The sequence below is a fragment of the Hoplias malabaricus genome, chromosome 13 (assembly GCF_029633855.1).
Source record: "Hoplias malabaricus isolate fHopMal1 chromosome 13, fHopMal1.hap1, whole genome shotgun sequence".
NCBI lineage: Eukaryota > Metazoa > Chordata > Actinopteri > Characiformes > Erythrinidae > Hoplias > Hoplias malabaricus.
This window is the reverse complement of record NC_089812.1, coordinates 31,041,714-31,058,578: the sequence shown is the minus strand read 5'-3', so window position 1 is coordinate 31,058,578 and position 16,865 is coordinate 31,041,714. Positions and strand designations below refer to the sequence as shown.

The following is a 16,865-nucleotide window of genomic DNA, read 5'->3' as shown; positions in this document are numbered from 1 at the left end:
TACTCAACTTTGTTTAGTGTGGTGGGTGGCATGGTGGCACAGCAGGTAGTGTCACACAGCTCCAGGGGGTTTTGGGTTCGATTCCCGCTCTGGGTGAGGCCACCGTGGTCTCCACCTTGGTGTGTTCTCCCCGTATCCGCGTGGGTTTCCTCCGGGTGCTCCGGTTTCCTCCCACAGTCCAAAAACACATGTTGGTAGGTGGATTGGTGACTCAATAGTGTGTGTGTGTGTGTCTGTGTTGCCCTGTGAAGGACTGGCGCCCCCTCCAGGGTGTATTCCCGCCTTGCGCCCAATGATTCCATGTAGGCTCTGGACCCACCGTGACCTTGAACTGGATAAGTGGCTACAGATAATGAATGTTTAGTGTGGTCATGGCATGTCGATGGCAAAAATAGTTACCAGTGGGATAACACAATGCATCTAAATATACACATATATAGTTCTTCTACCAAACTTTCTACACTGGTTGTTTTTTTCTTTTAGTTTCACTTTGAGTGAAATTCTACATATGTTGGATCCAAGTGATCATCTAGACAAGGCATGCAACATTGCAGATATCTCTCAAAATGAGTAAGATGCTGTCCTCTAAGATGCTGTCCTCCACTGTGATAGTGATGGATCAGACTTGGAGTAAGAAGGGGGAACAGGTAATTTGCCAGCCAGGCTGTTACATGCATATTCTGAACACAGTTTCCACCCACAGTCTAAAAACACATGTTGGTAGGTGGATTGCTGACTCAAAAGTGTCCATAGGTGTGAGTGATTGTGAGAGTGTGTATCGCCCTGCGAAGGACTGGCGCCCCCTTAAGGGTGTTTTACCTCCTTGCGCCCAGTGATTCTGGGTAGGCTCTGGACCCACTGTGACCCTGAATTGGATAAGGGTTAATAAATAACATTTTTTTTCTTTTTAAGACACCCTTTTAGCATTCATTCATTATCTGTAACCGCTTATCCAATTCAGGGTCACGGTGGGTCCAGAGCCTACCTGGAATCATTGGGCGCAAGGCGGGAATACACCCTGGAGGGAGCGCCAGTCCTTCACAGGGCAACACAGACACACATTCACTCACACCTACACACTAACGTGTGTTTTTGGACTGTGGGAGGAAACCGGAGCACCCGGAGGAAACCCACGCGGACACGGGGAGAACACACCAACTCCTCACAGACAGTCACCCGGAGGAAACCCACGCAGACACAGGGAGAACACACCAACTCCTCACAGACAGTCACCCAGAGCGGGAATCGAACCCACAACCTCCAGGTCCCTGGAGCTGTGTGACTGCGACAGTACCTGCTGCGCCACCGCCCCCCCCCCCTGAATTATTTAGTTGTAATTCAGGCCTCAGGTAGGACTAAAAGTAGTTTCCCAGATGATACTACACACCCGAATAGACAAGGGATGTGTTTATGCATTTGTTTTAAAACCATGATTGTTCCCACGTGGAAACTGCTGCCTGGAAGGTGAAGAATGGCGCTGTGGAGCTCTGGATTTTCAGCCTCAGCACTGTCCGCTGTCCACGAAGAAGAAATGGCGTCACGACTCACAAACAGCCCGAGGTCGGGAGATGGGGATTATGTTAGTTTTTGTTAAATAAAACTCTATTATCCAGGTAAGAGCGGGCTGTGTTCACAGGGTTCTTTTTATTGCTGTGTTTCTGCGCGTTTCGTGCCATCGACATTTGTGAATGAAGATGTCTACAGGAGCAGACATGCACAGATGTGTCGGGTCAGCTGTAGTCATAGTTCATGTTTATGTGACTCCCTCAGTAGCAGAAGACTCATGGCACAGTCTCTTCTACGATTTAGAGGCGAAACTCCGCTGATTGTAGTTTGGGTCTTAAGCCCATGGGGTGTATTAACGGTAAAAGGAGGACTAGCCTGCTGTCTGTGTGTTATACAGCTAATCTTTTCTCACAGCAGGTTTATTTACGGTACACGCCCATGTTCGGGCTCTGTCATGGGGATAAGCCATAAAAGATCCTGTTTATGAAGGGTGTAAATAAAATACAGACATTCACGTCCGTACATGGTATGTGTTCAACCCTAGATCAACGCGGGTTTAATGTGTATCCTAACATTTTTTTTAACATAATTTTTTTTAAATATTTTATAAAAATTACATAAATATTACAAGAACAAAAGATTACATTAATACTATAAGAAGCCTTAAGAATTCTGTGGTGTTCTGTAAATTTATTTATTTACACACATGAGAAAAAAAAATGTCACCGTGCTGGTACTGTGGCTGTACCTTTAGCTGTCACTGTGGCACTACCTTTGACTGACACTGTAGCGGTACCATTAGCTGTTACTCTGGAGGTACCTGTAGCTGTCACTGTGGCTGTGCCTTTATCTGTTACTCTGGTGGTACCTGTAACTGTCACTGTAGTGGTACCATTAGCTGTTACTGTGGCTGCACTTTTAGCTGTCGCTGTGGCGGTGCCTGTAAATGTCACTGTGGCTGTACCTGTAACCGTCACTGTGGCTGTACCTGTAACCGTCACTGTGGCTGCACCTTTAGCTGTCACTGTGGCGATACCTGTAGCAGTCGCTGTGGCGGTACCTGTAGCTGTCGCTGTGGCGGTACCTGTAGCTGTCGCTGTGGTGGTACTTTTAGCTGTCGCTGTGGCGGTACCTTTAGCTGTCGCTGTGGCGGTACCTTTAGCTGTCGCTGTGGCGGTACCTTTAGCTGACGCTGTGGCGGTACCTTTAACTGTCGCTGTGGCGGTACCTGTAGCTGTCGCTGTGGCTGTACCTTTAGCTGACGCTGTGGCGGTACCTGTAGCTGTCGCTGTGGCGGTACCTGTAGCTGTCGCTGTGGCGGTACCTTTAGCTGTCGCTGTGGCGGTACCTTTAGCTGTCACTGTGGCGGTACCTTTAGCTGTCGCTGTGGCGGTACCTTTAACTGTCGCTGTGGCGGTACCTGTAGCTGTCGCTTTGGCGGTACCTGTAGCTGTCGCTGTGGCGGTACCTGTAGCTGTCGCTGTGGCGGTACCTGTAGCTGTCGCTGTGGCCGAACCTTTAACTGTCACTGTGACGGTACCTTTAGCTGTCACTGTGACGGTACCTTTAGCTGTCGCTGTGGCGGTACCTTTAGCTGTCGCTGTGGCGGTACCTGTAGCTGTCGCTGTGGCGGTACCTGTAGCTGTCGCTTTGGCGGTACCTGTAGCTGTCGCTGTGGCGGTACCTGTAGCTGTCGCTGTGGCGGTACCTGTAGCTGTCGCTTTGGCGGTACCTGTAGCTGTCGCTGTGGCGGTACCTGTAGCTGTCGCTGTGGCGGTACCTTTAACTATCACTGTGACGGTACCTGTAGCTGTCGCTGTGTCGGAACCTTTAACTGTCGCTGTGACTGTACCTTTAGCTGTCGCTGTGGTGATACCTGTAACTGTCACTGTGGCTGCACCTGTAGCTGTCGCTGTGGTGATACCTGTAGCTGTCACTGTGACGGTAACTTTAGCTGTCGCTGTGGTGATACCTGTAACTGTCACTGTGGCTGCACCTGTAGCTGTCGCTGTGGTGATACCTGTAGCTGTCACTGTGACGGTAACTTTAGCTGTCGCTGTGGTGATACCTGTAACTGTCGCTGTGGCGGTACCTGCAGCTGTCGCTGTGGCGGTACCTGCAGCTGTCGCTTTGGCGGTACCTGTAGCTGTCGCTGTGGCGGTACCTGTAGCTGTCGCTGTGGCGGTACCTGTAGCTGTCGCTGTGGCGGTACCTGTAGCTGTCACTGTGGCGGTACCTGTAGCTGTCGCTGTGACGGTATCTGTAGCTGTCGCTGTGTCGGAACCTTTAGCTGTTGCTGTGACGGTACCTTTAGCTATCGCTGTGGTGATACCTGTAACTGTCACTGTGGCTGCACCTGTAGCTGTCGCTGTGGTGATACCTGTAACTGTCACTGTGGCTGCACCTTTAGCTGTCGCTGTGGTGATACCTGTAACTGTCACTGTGGCTGCCCCTTTAGCCGTCACTGTGGCTGCCCCTTTAGCCATCACTGTGGCTGCCCCTTTAGCCGTCATTGTGGCGGGACCTGTAACTGTCACTTTGAAGGTACCTGTAGCTGTCGCTGTGGCGGTAGCTGTCGCTGTGGCGGTACCTGTAGCTGTCGCTATGGTGATACCTGTAACTGTCACTGTGACGGTAACTTTAGCTGTTGCTGTGGTGATACCTGTAACTGTCACTGTGGCTGCACCTTTAGCTGTCGCTGTGGTGATACCTGTAACTGTCACTGTGGCTGCCCCTTTAGCCGTCACTGTGGCTGCCCCTTTAGCCATCACTGTGGCTGCCCCTTTAGCCGTCATTGTGGCGGGACCTGTAACTGTCACTTTGAAGGTACCTGTAGCTGTCGCTGTGGCGGTACCTGTAGCTGTCGCTGTGGCGGTACCTGTAGCTGTCACTGTGGCCGAACCTTTAACTGTCACTGTGACGGTACCTGTAGCTGTCGCTGTGGCGGTACCTTTAGCTGTCGCTGTGGCGGTACCTTTAGCTGTCGCTGTGGCGGTACCTGTAGCTGTCGCTGTGGCGGTACCTGTAGCTGTCGCTGTGGCGGTACCTGTAGCTGTCGCTGTGGCGGTACCTGTAGCTGTCGCTTTGGCGGTACCTGTAGCTGTCGCTTTGGCGGTACCTGTAGCTGTCGCTTTGGCGGTACCTGTAGCTGTCGCTGTGGCTGCACCTTTAACTGTCACTGTGGCGATACCTGTAGCTGTCGCTGTGGTGATACCTGTAGCTGTCACTGTGACGGTACCTTTAGCTGTCGCTGTGGTGATACCTGTAACTGTCGCTGTGGCGGTACCTTTAGCTGTCGCTGTGGCGGTACCTTTAGCTGTCGCTGTGGCGGTACCTGCAGCTGTCGCTTTGGCGGTACCTGCAGCTGTCGCTTTGGCGGTACCTGCAGCTGTCGCTTTGGCGGTACCTGCAGCTGTCGCTGTGGCGGTACCTGTAGCTGTCGCTGTGGCGGTACCTGTAGCTGTCGCTGTGGCGGTATCTGTAGCTGTCGCTGTGGCGGTATCTGTAGCTGTCGCTGTGGCGGTATCTGTAGCTGTCGCTGTGACGGTATCTGTAGCTGTCGCTGTGTCGGAACCTTTAGCTGTTGCTGTGACGGTACCTTTAGCTGTCGCTGTGGTGATACCTGTAACTGTCACTGTGGCTGCACCTTTAGCTGTCGCTGTGGTGATACCTGTAACTGTCACTGTGGCTGCCCCTTTAGCCGTCACTGTGGCTGCCCCTTTAGCCATCACTGTGGCTGCCCCTTTAGCCGTCATTGTGGCGGGACCTGTAACTGTCACTGTGGCGGTACCTGTAGCTATCACTGTGGCGGTACCTGTAGCTATCACTGTGGCGGTACCTGTAGCTATCACTGTGGTGGTACCTGTAACTGTCACTGTGGCGATACCTGTAACTGTCACTCTGGAAGTACATGTAACTGTCACTGTGGTGATATTTGTAACTGTCACTGTAGTGATACCTGTAGCTGTCACTGTGGCAGTACCTGTAACTGTCACTGTAGTGATACCTGTAGCTGTCACTGTGGCAGTACCTGTAACTGTCACTGTAGTGATTCCTGTAGCTGTCACTGTGGCTGTACCTGTAATGGTCACTCTGGAGGTACCTGTAACTGTCACTGTGGTGACACCTGTAGCTGTCACTGTGGCTGTACCTGTAACTGTCACTGTGGTGGTACCTGTACCTGTAACTGACACTGTGGCGGAACCTGTAGCTGTCGCTGTGGCGGTACCTGTAACTGTCACTGTGGTGGTACCTGTACCTGTAACTGACACTGTGGCGGAACCTGTAGCTGTCGCTGTGGCGGTACCTGTAACTGTCACTGTGGTGGTACCTGTACCTGTAACTGACACTGTGGCGGAACCTGTAGCTGTCGCTGTGGCGTTACCTGTAACTGTCACTGTGGTGGTACCTGTACCTGTAACTGACACTGTGGCGGAACCTGTAGCTGTCGCTGTGGCGGTACCTGTAGCTGTCACTGTGGCTGTACCTGTAATGGTCACTCTGGTGATACCTGTACCTGTAACTGTCACTGTGGTGACACCTGTAGCTGTCACTGTGGTGACACCTGTAGCTGTCACTGTGGTGACACCTGTAGCTGTCACTGTGGCTGTACCTGTAATGGTCACTCTGGAGGTACCTGTAGCTGTCACTGTGGTGACACCTGTAGCTGTCACTGTGGTGACACCTGTAGCTGTCACTGTGGTGACACCTGTAGCTGTCACTGTGGCTGTACCTGTAATGGTCACTCTGGAGGTACCTGTAGCTGTCACTGTGGTGACACCTGTAGCTGTCACTGTGGCTGTACCTGTAACTGTCACTGTGGTGGTACCTGTAGCTGTGGCGGTACCTGTAGCTGTCGCTGTGGCGGTACCTGTAGCTGTCGCTGTGGCTGTACCTGTAGCTGTCACTGTGGCTGTACCTGTAATGGTCACTCTGGTGGTACCTGTACCTGTAACTGTCACTGTGGTGACACCTGTAGCTGTCACTGTGGCTGTACCTGTAACTGTCACTGTGGTGGTACCTGTAGCTGTCGTGGAATCTGTAGCTGTCGCTGTAGCGGTACCTGTAGCTGTCACTGTGGCTGTACCTGTAATGGTCACTCTGGTGGTACCTGTACCTGTAACTGTCACTGTGGTGACACCTGTAGCTGTCACTGTGGCTGTACCTGTAATGGTCACTCTGGAGGTACCTGTAGCTGTCACTGTGGTGACACCTGTAGCTGTCACTGTGGCTGTACCTGTAACTGTCACTGTGGTGGTACCTGTAGCTGTCGCGGTACCTGTAGCTGTCGCTGTGGCGGTACCTGTAGCTGTCGCTGTGGCTGTACCTGTAGCTGTCACTGTGGCTGTACCTGTAATGGTCACTCTGGTGGTACCTGTACCTGTAACTGTCACTGTGGTGACACCTGTAGCTGTCACTGTGGCTGTACCTGTAACTGTCACTGTGGTGGTACCTGTAGCTGTCGTGGAATCTGTAGCTGTCGCTGTAGCGGTACCTGTAGCTGTCACTGTGGCTGTACCTGTAATGGTCACTCTGGTGGTACCTGTACCTGTAACTGTCACTGTGGTGACACCTGTAGCTGTCACTGTGGCTGTACCTGTAACTGTCACTGTGGTGGTACCTGTAACTGTCACTCTGAAGATACCTGTACCTGTAACTGACACTGTGGCGGTACCTGTAGCTGTCGCTGTGGCGGTACCTGTAACTGTTACTGTGACAGTACCTTTAGCTGTCACTGTGGCAATACATGTAACTGTCACTCTGAAGGTACTTTTGTAGAATATAGCAATCGAAAAGATCCTTAGATGAACCCTATAAATATCTGTGCTGTATTACTATAGCTCTTTATCAAAAGTAATTTAAAACATTTAATACTGCTACCTGATGTATATTACTCTTTTTTTTTTCATATGCCACCACAATATTCTGTTTTGCTCTTGCAGTCTGAAATAGTGACAAAATGGAAATCCTGGCTGTGAATATGTTAACTACTTCCCCTTCCACTGCCACCCTACCCCCTTCTCCGTGTCTGGAGGACCCTGGACTGCCGCTGGGAAGCCTGGACAGTGAGGACTATGTGTTTGTAGAACCCCGTCACCCTAACAAGGTTCTGGAGGGATTGAACAGTTTACGCCTTAACAATGCCTTCTGTGACGTGACTCTGTGCTGCGGGGGGCAAGAGTTCCCTTGTCACCGCATTGTACTGGCCTCCTTCAGCTCATACTTTCAGGTAAAGCTCTGTCTGGGTCGGCCTTTAAATCGTGTGAAATATGTGATTGTGTGATGGATGTAAAAATAGATATAAATTATATATAAATAAAGTCAGGTTACATTTAACATGCATTAAATACAAAAATATGTTTTTACTTCTTCTTTAAAGATGATTCTTGGATAGAAATTACATGTCTCTTGTCAAGGATCTCCGGTGTTAGAAGATGAGTTCATGTCCCAGGGGGTAATGTTTGTTTTTAGGGGTGAGGGGTATCCATGATTCAGTCCAGTGAATCGCCTGCTAAATCGGGCAGTTAGGCCTTTGTATGTTTGGCTGGTGGTGTGAAATGATGCAACAGACGTCACATGCTTCAGAGAAGGACATATGTGAATCTGCCCTAGCAGTTGGCTAAGTTGGCTGTTGTTTGTTTGAGAAAAAACCTGACAGCAGTAGACTCAGTCTTAAAATGACCTGCTCAGATTTGAATATTTCCCATAGAAAATAATGTCACTGAAATGTGGAAAATATGTGAAACATGGGCAGTCACTCTTTGAAATATGATGATATAAGATTTATGATTAATTTTAATGGGTGGCCCAGGGGTGCAACATGTAGTGTTGTTGCCACACAGCTCCAAGTTTCTGGGGTTATGGGTTCATACACCGTCTCACTCTTTAAATTTACACTCTTGCAGGCCATGTTCTCCACTGACCTAATGGAATCAAGGCAGGAGCGGGTTGCCATCAATGGTGTGGAGCCACAGATGATTGGCATGCTGGTCAGTTATGCTTACACAGCTGAGGTGGTGATCTCCAAGGCCAATGTGCAGGCCCTGCTGGCTGCCGCTAACCTCCTGGACGTGATGGCAGTGCGCGAGGCCTGCTGCAGGTTCATGGAGCGCCAGATGGATGAGATAAATTGTGTAGGAATTCACTGTTTCGCTGAAGCTCACTCCTGTAAAGAGCTAGAGCGCCGCAGCATGGAATACATCCAGCAGCACTTTAGCAACGTCTGCCAACAGGTAGGATCACTTCTGATATGTCTATACAGAAATATAAACTCACATATTTTGGGTAGTTTTGATTCATACATAAAATATTCATTTAAATATCAGTGTTAATTTTGACAGACATTATCATGACTCAATCTGTCTCCAATGCAAATTTAACATTATACAAATGAAGGTATTTCCATTTGGCTTTTTTCTGCTCATTCTGTGCTGTGTAACATTTGCTGTAAAATCCAAAAATCAGTGGCCTTTTCAAACAGCGCATATGTAAAGTAATGTGTAATGGAAGTATAATTCTGTTTTCATTCTTGCAGGAGGAGTTCCTCTCTCTTTGTGCCGATAAACTCACTGAGATAATCTCCAGTGATCACCTCAATGTGCCAAAGGAAGAGACCGTGTTTGAAGCTGTTCTGCTTTGGCTGGAGAAGAGCTCCTCTCGCAGGCAGAGCTTTGAAAAGGTGGGAATGGATCAGGGGGCCCTCTGAGATGTTTAACTGTATACTTATCTGCAATATTGATTACAGCAATGAAAGATAATATAAAGATATGTAAAGTAGGATAAAAGATTAGGGAAGATTTTTTTAAGTTTGTTCTTCATATTTTGCAGAAATCAAAACAATATTTAGATTTTTATTACAATGGGCAGATGCTGTTATCCAGAGTATCTTACTACATCTTACCACTCCAAATGTTTTTCAAGGAATTCAATCGGTGTAAGGTGCTGTGTTTATCTGAGGAAGGAATAAAACTGTCCATTGTCCACTGTGTAGTTTGGCAGCAGTGATCCATTATCTGTAACGGTCACGGTGGGTCGAGAGCCTAACTGGAATCATTGGGCGCAAGGCAGGAATACACCCTGGAGGGGGCGCCAGTCCTACACAGGGCAACACACACTCACTCACACCTACGGACACTTTTGAGTCGCCAGTCCACCTACCAACGTGTGTTTTTGGACTGTGGGAGGAAACCGACGCAGACACAGAGAGAACACACCACACTCTTCACAGACAGTCCATCCATCCATTATCTTTAACCGCTTATCCAATTTAGGGTCGCGGGGGGTCCAGAGCCTACCTGGAATCATCGGGCGCAAGGCGGGAATACACCCTGGAGGGGACGCCAGTCCTTCACAGGGACTGCAACGTGCAACGTGTGCTTTTGGACTGTGGGAGGAAACCGGAGCACCCGGAGGAAACCCACGTGGACACGGGGAGAACACACCAACTCCTCACAGACAGTCACCTGGAGCAGGAATCGAACCCACAACCTTCAGACTGTCTCTGCGTGGGTTTCCTCTGGGTGACTGTCTGTGAGGGGTGGCACGGTGGCGCAGCAGGTAGGTGTCGCAGTCACACAGCTCCAGGGGAGAACACACCTCACAGACAGTCACCCGGAGGAAACCCACGCAGTCACAGAGAGAACACACCACACTCCTCACAGACAGTCACCCGGAGGAAACCCACGCAGACACAGGGAGAACACACCACACTCCTCACAGACAGTCCAGTCCAGGTCCCTGGAGCTGTGTGACTGCGACACTAACCTGCTGCGCCACCGTGCCTCCTGGCAGCAGTGTTATTGGTGTCAATTAGTGGAACTGAATTCTATGGAGGAATGGTGCTCACATACCACCTCAGTGCCTTACCTCATCACATCTTCACAGCAATGTCCCAAAACTTTACAAATTATACGACAGAAACAAATGGGAGAAATGATCCAATGATACTCTTAATTGCAGAAGATACACTTGGCCATATTGTGTACATAATATAGCACAGTCTCAATTCTCCAGCAGTGTAGAAGGTAGTGTATTATGTTAAGGCCACTAATCTGTACAGCTCAACAGAGAATGAGGATTGTGTTAAGGAGATCAGCTCAGCTGTCTGTCATGTAGACTGAGGATCTGTGGGGGATTAAACCATCAGTGTTTAGTGTGGTGACCTTAGTCTGTGCAAGGTCACCTCCTCCAGACACTTAATGGCTGTGATTTACAGGCTTACTACACTGGCATTGTTTGCATGTATGAATGCGTCTGTGTGCTTAAACCACTCTTTGAAGCATATCCATTGATGTGTGTAGTTGGGATGGAAATCTCTAATCTCCCAAGCATGACTCATGAGAGCGTTAAATCTCTCTGATATTTGTATTCCCTTTTTTCTTTCATTATATTATATTTACTTGGTGGGACATTTAGATTTAGATTTTAGATTTTGACCTTGTTTAAAGGTGATGTGTTGCAGTCGTCGGTGCTTTATTGTTATGTTAAAAACGTCAACATGTCTAATACTGATAAATGTGCATAACTTGAAGGTGCTTGAACACATCCGGCTGCCTCTCATCAGCCCTTACTACATCCATGATGTGATAGAGTCTCTGGATGTAGTAAAGGAATCTCTGACGTGCCAGAAACTGATCTCTGAGGCTAAGGACTACCTGCTGCTCCAGGATCGCAGAGGAGAACTCTACAGCTCTAGAGCACGACCTCGCAGGGCCACAGGTATAAAAAGCACTTACACACACTCCCACATATGCATGTGTATCAGTGGCTAAACCTTCCAATATGATGTGAATGTTTGTCCATAAATCAAACTTCCACGATCTTCCACTCTAGTCAACATATATAATCTGTGTTTAATGAGCAACTACCGGTTTCATTACAAAGATAGCACTGCTACTGATGTAGATTCGGTGAAACATTAAATTAAAATCAGTATTTTTTGTGTTTTATGCCCATTGCTTTTTCAACAGCTGCCAATAATAGCCTCTTTTTCTATGTATTAAACATTTTAATTTTACAAATAAAAAGCATTTTAGTGTGTTATTTTTGCCCATAACTGAATAGCATCATGGTGTGTTCTCCCTGTGTCTGCGTGGGTTTCCTCCGGGTGCTCTGGTTTCCTCCCACAGTCCAAAAACACACGTTGGTAGATGGATTGGCAACTCAAAAGTGTCCGTAGGTGTGAGATAGTGAATGTGTGTGTGTGTGTGTGTGTTGCCCTGTGAAGGACTGGCGCCCCCTCCAGGGTGTTTTCCCGCCTTGCGCCCAATGATTCCAGGTAGGCTCTGAACCCACCGCGACCCTGAACTGGATAAGGGTTACAGATAATGAATGAATGAATAGCATCAAATCAAAACAAATTTCAGTATTTTTAGTACAATTCAGACACCAAACCATGTCTTATCACGTTAGCTACATTTGTGTTTCCGTTTGTTTATTTGTGTGAATCCGCGCTTTGAGGGCACATACTGGGAGACAGATTTCCCAGACAGATTAAGCCTAGTCCTGGATTTTCAATGGTAAATCATTATTTTAAAAAGCTGTAAAGGACTAGGCTTAATCCCTGTCTGGGAAACCACCTTGTTATGTCTAGATTTGAGCCCGATGTTTTTATGCTACGCTAGTGCATGTTTGAAGAACTCAGACCAGGCTCAGTGTGTGTTTGTCTCTCACAGGCACAGCTGAGGTAATCGTGACAGTAGGAGGGGAGGATGATAAGGTCGTACTAAGGAGTGTGGAGAGTTTTGACCCTTTAACCAGTCAGTGGAAAAGCCTGGCTTGCCTTCCCTTTGCTGTGAGTAAGCACGGCTTAGTGGTGTCAGGTGAGTAGTTGGTTTACATTCGTATTTATTTTGGATTTATTCTTTTCACTGTGTTATTACACTGCAGAGTATGCGAGTAGTGAGTTGCTTGGTTTTTCCAAATACAGTAAAGATTATAAATGGAGAACAAATTTTTTTCTTAATTTTCAAAGTAGGGCGGCATGGTGGTGCAGCAGGTATCTAGGTGTCACAGTCACACAGCTCCAGGGACCTGGAGGTTGTGGGTTAGATTCCCGCTCCGGGTGACTGTCTGTGAGGAGTGTGGTGTGTTCTCTCTGTGTCTGTGTGGGTTTCCTCCGGGTGACTGTCTGTGAGGAGTGTGGTGTGTTTCCTCCGGGTGCTCCGGTTTCCTCCCACATTCCACAAAACATACATTGGTAGGTGGATTGGCGACTCAAAAGTGTCCGTAGGTGTGTGTGTGTGTGTTGCCCTGTGAAGGACTGGCGCCCCCTCCAGGGTGTATTCCTGCCTTGCGCCCAATGATTCCAGGTAAGCTCCTGAACTGGATAAGCGCTTACAGATAATGAATGAATGAATAATTTTCAAAGTCACTGCTCATCCCATTCTCCCTAATATAAATAGAAGAGATTTAGGTGAAGCTTAGTTCGTGATTTAAAAATATATAAAAAAAAAACCTTTATGTTTTTAAAAAAATGGACATGAACCACTTCAAGTAAATGCTTTACCCATTTTGCTGGATGTTAAATGTATGTCTGAGCAGGCTCTATGCTGTATTTGGCTGGAGGGGAGTTCCCGGATGGCTCAGCCAGTAGAGAGATGTGGCGATACGACCCCTGCTTTGACTCCTGGCTAGAGATGGCACCCATGAATGTAGCGAGATCGGAATTGGGTGAGAATAACAAGAACATTGTCATTATTAAAAACTAGTACAGCACAGTCGCTCTAGTCTTGTCTACTCTTAAACAAAGTGTTTAATCAGTTCTAGCGATGTTTTCAGAAGGCAGGTGTTCATCGAATGTACTTTGTGCAGAACATGGAACCTCTTTTCACCCGTGTTATAAAGCTATACAAAAACGAAGTGGATGGAAACATCAAAGGGATTCTTAAATTAAACTAAAGCAGAGGAAAAGTCGATTCTTAGATGCGTAACAATTTTAAAAGTCAGATTGTTTGTCCAAAGAATTTGCCACCACTTAAAATAAAATAGACGATGATTGTATATCATTATAAACAAGTAACATGTACGGAACTTTGTGACCAGTTTGTAGCTGTTACTTGGTGTGCATAGCGGATAGTGTGTTGTTCCTAATATAACCACAATTTTTTTTAAAGAATTTGAAACATAAAACAAAGAATAAGAATACGCATCTCTGGTGGATTATGTTAGCAACTTATTTTTATGTTCCTCATAGGTCTGGTGATGCTGGATGGATATGTATTTGCAGTAGGAGGCTGGGAAGGTCGCTCTCGGCTGGACTCGGTCGAATGCTACAATCCTCACACTAATTGCTGGCAGTTTGTGGAGTCTGTCAAAATGGCTGTCACTAGTCCTGCTGTAGTTGCACTAGATGGATTGCTCTATGTCACAGGTAGTTCATTCAGTTATGACTCGCCAAATTATATCGTTGCTTGGATTTAGTTAACCTGTTGCCATTTAGCTCCAGTGCAGATATATAATTTAAAGTGCTATACCCACACAAAATGTAGGTGGTGCTGTTCTGGAAGATGGAGATGGAACTGATTTAGCACAAGTCTACAACCCTAAAACGCATGTCTGGACGGAAGTGGCTCCTATGCAGATTGCCCGCTCTGGGTCTGCTGCGTGCACTTTGAAGGGCAGGATCTTTGTAATAGGTAAAAAAAATAAAAAATCTGTTTATATACCGTGCCATTGTATTGCAGGTTTTCATGTTTTTTAATTAACGTGTTTTTGGTAAAGGTGGGTGGCATGCGTCCACTGAAAACACAGACAAAGTAGAATGCTATGACCCGAAGAGCAACAAGTGGACCATGTGTGCTCCAATGAAGGAACGACGTTATCGGCCTGGAGTGGCGGTTGTAGATGGGAAGATATATGTGTTAGGAGGAGAAGAAGGCTGGGACAGGTCAGACATGTTACTAATATAAATAAGAGTTCTTGAGCAAGATTACTAATGTTACATTTGCCTATGGATAATTCGAAAGGCAACCTCAACTGCACAGGGATAGGGTTTGATTCCCTGCTTGGTTAGAAACACCTCTCTATAAGCCAGAACCCTAATGCTACACTTGTAGGTACACTAGGTTTAAACACTAGGTTAAAAAATAATGTTGAACTTGTTTACAGTCTCCAAATGACATTTCTGCTTTGACTTTTTCTGTTTTTCTGATTCTAAACCATGTATTTTTCCCCCTCAGGTACCATGACACCATCGAGCGGTATTGTGAAGAGACTGACAGCTGGGAAATTGTGGGTGAAATGCCCACTAGTCGTAGCTGGCTGAGCTGTGTCTCTCTGCAGCTGAGAAAAGACACTCATGTCGCCAACCACCCTGGCGCTGCCTCTGAAACAGAGTTCCCTGTGGACTGAGGACCTTAGAGTACGTTGTGCATTTAAGCCTCTTGCTCTATGTGCCAACCACACCCAGCAAACACTGCTTCTGTGTGTGCAAAAGAGACAGCCTGGAAGGCTGTTCTTGACGTGCTCGCCGAATGTAGTTTTCAGTTTGCCGTTTGGCAGTGGAAAAAGGACACACCGAGCCACTGACCGGTCTTAAGAAACTAGTTGTGTGGTAATCTGTCCTCTGGGTCCATTCCATAACTGTGGATGGATAGAAATCTGTGGTTACGTGTAAGAGTGTGTGTGTACCCACAGTGTCATGTACATCACCCTTTTGAATCTGTGAGGTTTTAAAAAAACAACAAAAAAAAATCACCTCTATACAGGGTCCCATGTGTTAGCGCTGAGCACCTCATGATTGTTGAATACTGATGTGGTTTTGCTCTGATTAGTTGCAGTTAAGTATTTTGTACCCCTATTTTGAATAGTGGTTTTGTATTTAATAGGTTTTTATGTTAGAAAATGTATGGAATTAGTTTATCACAAGATTATATTAGCAGTTATTTTCTATTAAGAATGAAGAGAATGATTTCATAGCAGAATATTAATTTTAAGTGATATCAGGCACTGGCATCTCATACCTGCACAACTGTCAGACACTAATAATATCAAACTATCGTTTACTAATGAGTAGACCATTTCAAATTACACAAACTTCTTACTTTTTCATTGATTCAGAACTGCTATGAGTAGATAATCACAGCCTAAACTTCTAGAATGGTACTGTCTGTTAAAAAATATTGTCAGTGATGTTTTTGGTTTAAGTGTAATTAAAAAAAAAAAAAGTATTCAGGATTTTTGTTTGACAAGACATTTCTGTTCTGAATGTTTGACACTAGGGGCGGCAGGTAGTGTCGCAGTCACACAGCTCCAGGGGCCTGGAGGTTGTGGGTTCGATTCCCGCTCTGGGTGACTGTCTGTGAGGAGTTGGTGTGTTCTCCCCGTGTCCGCGTGGGTTTCCTCCGGGTGCTCCGGTTTCCTCCCACAGTCCAAAAACACACGTTGCAGGTGGATTGGCGACTCGAAAGTGTCCGTAGGTGTGAGTGAATGTGTGTGTGTGTCTGTGTTGCCCTGTGAAGGACTGGCCCTCCCTCCAGGGTGTATTCCCGCCTTGCGCCCAATGATTCCAGGTAGGCTCTGGACCCCCCGCGACCCTAAATTGGATAAGCGGTTACAGATAATGGATGGATGGATGTTTGACACTAATGGTGCGTTCTAAGGACGGGTGGTACACTTCTCATACCATCTCAAAATATTAACATGGTATATCTATGTGAGCGCATATCTATGAGCACAAAGTTGAGTGAAGAAGCACATTAATGAACTTTGGCCTTGTATTTAAATGGGCAATTTTGAAATGCCACCCCCCTTTTGAGATACAGTACACATTTTTAAATAACACAGTATTACCACTGTCCTACCCAACCCTTGTCCATTCCATACAAAACATATCACTTGTACAGTGCTCTATAGGGCATAGTTAGCTTGACAGAACTGAGTCTAATTCAACATTCACTACACATTATCTGTAACTGCTTATCCAGTTCGGGGTCGCAGTGGGTCCAGCGCCTACCCGGAATCATTGGGCACAAGGTGGGAATATGCCCTGGAGGGGGCGCCAGTCCTTCACAGGGCAACACACACTCAGACATTCACTCACATCTACGGACACTTTTGAGTTGCCAATCCACCTACCAACATGTTTTTTGGACTGTGGGAGGAAACCCACGCAGACACAGGGAGAACACACCACACTCCTCACAGACAGTCACCCAGAGGAAACCCATGCAGACACAGAGAACACACCACACTCCTCACAGTCACCTGGAGGAAACCCACGCAGACACAGGGAGAACACACCACACTCCTCACAGACAGTCACCTGGAGGAAACCCACGCAGACACAGGGAGAACACACCACACTCCTCACAGACAGTCACCCAGAGGAAACCCATGCAGACACAGAGAACACACCACAC

At 47.2% G+C, this 16,865-nt stretch overlaps 1 protein-coding gene across 1 annotated transcript; it reads left to right on the top strand.

Annotated features, from left to right (window-relative positions):
- Window positions 1-1,478: 1,478 nt before the first annotated feature.
- On the top strand, window positions 1,479-15,662 carry si:ch211-256e16.3 (kelch-like protein 20). Its single transcript, XM_066642223.1, has 11 exons — window positions 1,479-1,613; window positions 7,449-7,735; window positions 8,412-8,738; window positions 9,041-9,184; window positions 11,037-11,223; window positions 12,180-12,326; window positions 13,048-13,176; window positions 13,700-13,876; window positions 13,995-14,141; window positions 14,227-14,392; window positions 14,685-15,662. Exons 2-11 carry the CDS (start codon window positions 7,466-7,468, stop codon window positions 14,854-14,856), a joined length of 1,866 nt encoding a protein of 621 aa, XP_066498320.1. The 5' UTR covers window positions 1,479-1,613; window positions 7,449-7,465; the 3' UTR covers window positions 14,857-15,662.
- Window positions 15,663-16,865: the final 1,203 nt, after the last annotated feature.